Source organism: Beta vulgaris, chromosome 7, assembly GCF_026745355.1.
Source record: "Beta vulgaris subsp. vulgaris cultivar EL10 chromosome 7, EL10.2, whole genome shotgun sequence".
Lineage (NCBI taxonomy): Eukaryota > Viridiplantae > Streptophyta > Magnoliopsida > Caryophyllales > Amaranthaceae > Beta > Beta vulgaris.
This window is the reverse complement of record NC_079208.1, coordinates 6928203-6933473: the sequence shown is the minus strand read 5'-3', so window position 1 is coordinate 6933473 and position 5271 is coordinate 6928203. Positions and strand designations below refer to the sequence as shown.

The window sequence follows — 5271 nt, the reverse complement described above, 5'->3', positions numbered from 1 at the left end:
ATGTGAAACTCAACCATTTAACATATGCAAAGCCGCATTCTTGTACAAGATCCCATGCCGACGCCAACTCTCCTCCCGGTCATTCTCTGCTTTTTCACCTGATTTTCTATCTCGCTATGAGCAATAGAAAATATGTTGTCCAATGCAGTTGTACTACTAAAGACCCAAGATTTCAGAGCTGAGTGTGCACTTTCAACTCGCCTAGTGCACATATTCCCAAGATGAAGAACATTGTCCGTACATGCCCGTACAAACTTCTCTTTATACACAAGCCAAGTGGTTTCAACGTATTCAATTATTCTAGGCCACTGTCTGCAAACATCGCTCATGTTTTCAACGGCCGCTAAATAACCCATCTGGGAGGTGGAGTCAATTATCCGATACTAACTTAAAGAGTAGATTCTCGGCCCACCATCGGGGTCGCCATGATGACATTCACTCTACTCTGCACATCTTTGTTGATATGCCATCTACATAACAAATGTACAGAGTTAGGGGACACTTCCCGTACCACTTTCATAGGTCCCAAATCACAGTCAGTTATGAGTGTAACAAGGACAACATTCACCCCGATAAACAACCTAAACTTGTCCAGCACCCAATTATAACTATCAGCTGTTTTGTTTGCCATCAGAGCATAACCAACCATAAAGTTCTTGTACAAGTTGTCATCCCAATGAGCTCCAAAAAAGTTAAGTTATACTTGTTGGTTTTGTATGTTATATCCATACCAACAACATGCGGATAAGTACAAAGGATATCTGCCAATCGAGGGTGCACCATGAACACATGTGTCATCACATTTGTCTCCTCGTCCAGCCATATCCAATAAATGTAGTTGTGCTCTCGAGCAAGGTGTACGAATGGCTGTATCACGTCTCTACCATCCATTTCTTCCCTTTTATCCTGTTCCTTGAGGTTGTACAAGTGTCTCATATTTGGATGATCATCGGGAAATTTCTCTTTAACGGATTTCATGATACTAGCAGGTCTAACATGCGACTTAATCATATCGCGAGCGAAAACCTTTACCGCGGGACTAAGACCGCTAGCGGGTCGGTGGCCCTCATTGTAAAGAATAAACTCATGATTATGCATGCCACTTACCCCTGGATCTTCTTTGATCACCCATCCCGTTCGATCAAGGTAATCCAAAAACATTATCTTAATTCTCGCTCTATATCCACATGCTATTGTTTTCGTAGCTACACGTTCTGTGTAATACCCCATATTTTTAGTATTTATTTAAATAATTAAATATTTATTTTACATTTATTTTCTAAAAATAAATATTTAAAGCAAAGGGTATTTTAGTATTTTCAGTGATTTTTAATTATTTTGGCGGGAATATGGCGCCAAAATTGGATTTGTTAAGCTTTTGGTATTAAATCCTAGTCAAAAAATTTCAAAAAACCAAAAAAAAAAAAAATTAGGGGCTATATATTCCTACAGGATTTATGGTGATTGGAGGGAGTTTTGTTTTCCTATAACTTCCAAATTTATGATGGAGGTTACAAATTTTGGTTTAATCTCCTAATTTATGGTGAAGGTTACAAACTATTTAATTTTTGAAATTAAGTACTACATATTCTACTCCTATAAATACCACATACCTTAAGCCATCTTTTCCACACAAAAACTTTGAATAATCCATATTCTCTTACTTCAAAGTTCTTCTTTCTCTTCCTATCTATTCTAGTTTTATATTTCTTATTCAAGTTTCAATTTTCTTTGGTTTAAGAAAAATATTCTCATATTTCTTACTCAAAAATATTATGCTCATGATAGGTCATTCATGTTTAAATTCATGATTAAGTTCATGTGGTAAATTGCTTATTGGTTGCATAATCGTACTACAAGGAACTCATTCTAAATAGAATTCGAGGACCAGCTAGATTATCACAGCACTAACACTGACCTCATCAGGCTTCAATGCCGGAAAGAATCCAAAGTATTTCATTGTTGTTGGTTCATAACATTGCACTTTATCCTTCTGTCTTCCTCTTCTCGGTATCTGCTCAGATATTAAGACCAATCATAATTGAGAAATTGCATCACTTACTACAATGCTACACCTATCTAGCTAGCAAGAAAATATACTAATCATAAATGTGCGATCCTCAAAGTATCAATGTGAAACAGTTCACAGCCTAAGTAAGTTTGGCATGCTTATACTTCTGCTATCGAGTTGCAACATGTAAGCACGAATCATAAATTAGGTTACCGGAAGCCAAAGCAAAATTCGAGATTTGATTCACATATAACATAGATGGTGGCGGTGGTGACACAGTGGCGGGGGAGCGATCGAAAAACCGAAGGAGCAACTGTCGAGATCTCCTGTTGCAATTGCTACACCACCATCGTTGTCGCCTCCTGTCGCCGCTGCTGACTCGTACTTCGTTCCAAGGTCAGTTCTTAATCTAATTTTTCAAAATAAAAGGACGAAATTAGGGTTTTCAAGGAATCTATTACTGAAATGGCGAATCGAGGTGAGAGGAAAGTTTTTTAATCAAAGAAAATCCTAAAAAATCAAATCAAAGAAAACCCTAAAAGATCCCCAAATCTAGAAAACCAAACAAAGGAACCTAAAATACAACAATAAAGTTTAAACGTAATTACTTGGAAATGCATTCGATGGAGCGCATCGAGAATGAAGAGGGATGAGAGCGACAAAGAAGCAGTTTGATGGAGAGGGAAGAAGAGAGAAAGCACGGAGGGAAGGACTGGTAAAATAAAATTTCTCTCTCTTCGATTGGTCAATTAGATTAAACCCTAGAAATAATTCGAGTAGTTCAGAAAATAAAACCTGGAGGAGTTGTTGATTGAAGAAACGGCAAGGTCAATTAGATTAAACCCTAGAATTTTCCTACAACAACAGTCATCATGTAAGTATTGGTATGGCTCCATTTGAGGCTTTATATGGTTGAAAGTGTAGAAGTCCAGTCTGTTGGAATGATATAAGTGAAACCATGGTGTTTAGACCCGAGTTCCTTGAAAAGCCGGTGAAGTAAGTGAAAGTGGTTGAAGAAAAGGTCAAGGCAGTTCAAGATCGGCACAAGAGTTATGCTGGTTGGAGAGAAGGTATTGTTGAAAATATCTCCAATGAAAGGGGTGATGCCATTTGAGAAGAAGGGAAAGTTAATCACAAAGCATATCGGGCCATACGAGGTGTTAAAGAAGACTGGGAAAGTGGCATATAACTTATAAGTTGTATTTGCCAAATGATTTAAGTCGATTCCATGATATTTTCCATATATCTCACTTAAGGAAGTATATTCCGGATGTGTCTCATGTGCTGCAACCTGAGACCATTGGATTTGATGATAGTTTGACTTACGAGGAAAAACCTGTAAAAATCCTTGATAGTAAAGTTAGAAGTACTCAAACTTAGGATGTAAGATTAGTCAAAGTATTATGGTCAAACCATCAGACTGAGGAAGCAACATAGGAAGCTGAAGCGGATATGCGCAAGAAATATCCGACGTTGTTTTCCAAGGTTAGTTGTCGAGTTACGAGGTCGTAACTCCTTTTAAGGGGGGTAGAATGCGATAGAGTTTCATGCTTCTACTATAGTTATTGCATTTGAGCATATTTTTGAGTCATTATATGCATTTTAGACATGAGCATTTGAGTCAAAACTAGATTTGAATTTTGATTCGTTTTTGGAAAGTGATTATGACTTTTTGTCTGAGCATTTGAGTCAGAAACTACGATTTTGAATTTTAATGTTTTTGGAAAGTGATTATGACTTTTTCTTAAGTTTCGAGGTCGAAACTTCTTTTAAGGGGGGTAGACTGTAATACCCATATTTTTAGTATTTATTTAAATAATTAAATATTATTTTATATTATTTTCTAAAAAAATATTTAAGCAAAGGGTATTTAGTATTTTATGTTGATTTTTAATATTTTGGCGGGGAATATGGCGCCAAAATTGGATTTGTTAAGCTTTTGGTATTAAATCCTAGTCAAAAAATTTCAGAAAACCAAAAAAAAAAAAAATTTAGGGGCTATAATTTCCTACGGGATTTATGGTGATTGGAGGGAGTTTTGTTTCCTATAACTTCCAAATTTATGATGGAGGTTACAAATCTTGGTTTAATCTCCTAATTTATGGTGAAGGTTACAAATTATTTAATTTTTGAAAATAAGTACTACCTATTCTACTCCTATAAATACCACATACCTTAAGCCATCTTTTCCACACAAAAACTTTGAAGAATCCATATTCTCTTACTTCAAAGTTCTTCTTTCTCTTCCTATCAATTCTAGTTTTATATTTCTTATTCAAGTTTCAATTTTCTTTGGTTTAAGAAAAATATTTTCATATTTCTTACTCAAAAATATTATGCTCATGATAGGTCATTCATGTTTAAATTCATGATTAAGTTCATGTGGTAAATTGCTTATTAGTTGGTTATGAGAAAGCTCAAGTATAAGAATAAGTGAAGATACTAGTATACTTTTGTGCAAGATCAAGGTACGTTATGTAGCTACGAGAAGTTTGGAATTACTTGTACTAGATTATTAGTTATAGTATATATATATTGGATTGCGAAAAAGACTATTTGACTTTTTCCAATTGAAATTGGAATGATGTCACGATCTATCATATGATAGATCGGATATTTCAATGTCATATAGTGTATCAAAAGTTTTCTAGTCGAGAATTCAATTCGACTAGATACTAGACTAAGCGGGGGATATAACGAAAATAAAAATGAAGGGAACAAATGATTCTAGGGGGGATTCTTTGCCTTCCTGGTCTTCGACACACGACAAGGAATTTTACACATACTTGTCGTGTGTTGAAATAGTAATGAGTCTTGATTCCCTTCGTCAAAGACTTAGTCGAAATTTTTATTTTTTACTTTTAGATTGATTATTTTTTTCTTATTATTACACGTATAAGTAGTGGACAAACTGAAAAAAAAAAAAGAGAGGGCAATTTATTGAACAAATGGAACTTCTTGCATTCTATTTAATCGAGAAAAATATAGATTCTATTGTGTCATTCAGTAAATCAAGTGCTTTCTTTTAACTTAACAATTTAGGAATGATCCTTTTTTCATTTATACGAAAAAATTTCTGATAATTAAAAAAAGAATTGAATGGGACCTCCCCCTTCTTTGTTTGTCTAATTCGAGGGGGAAGGAAGGTCCCGTTGAGTTCTTATACTTTCATATCTATCCCTCGATTCATCCAATTACTACAGCGATGAGCCTATTTATTGATTTTATTGGTTGGATTGGTTTAGAAATTTGATTTAAAA

The 5271-nt window shown here is 35.0% G+C and overlaps 1 protein-coding gene across 1 annotated transcript; it reads right to left on the bottom strand.

Annotated features, from left to right (window-relative positions):
- Positions 1-388: 388 nt before the first annotated feature.
- Positions 389-1230, bottom strand: LOC125491726 (uncharacterized). Its single transcript, XM_048633820.1, has 2 exons — positions 732-1230; positions 389-615 (listed from the first exon to the last, which is right to left on the bottom strand). The coding sequence occupies exons 1-2, from the start codon at positions 1228-1230 to the stop codon at positions 389-391; spliced, it is 726 nt and encodes a 241-aa protein (XP_048489777.1).
- Positions 1231-5271: the final 4041 nt, after the last annotated feature.

Excerpts from the sequence above, each read along its gene's own strand:
- LOC125491726 (XM_048633820.1), bottom strand. The coding sequence starts at position 1,230 with ATGGGGTATTACACAGAACGTGTAGCTACGAAAACAATAGCATGTGGA. Across the intron at positions 616-731 it reads TACTTATCCGCATGTTGTTG|CTGATAGTTATAATTGGGTG; the intron begins GTATGGATATAA and ends CAAACAAAACAG.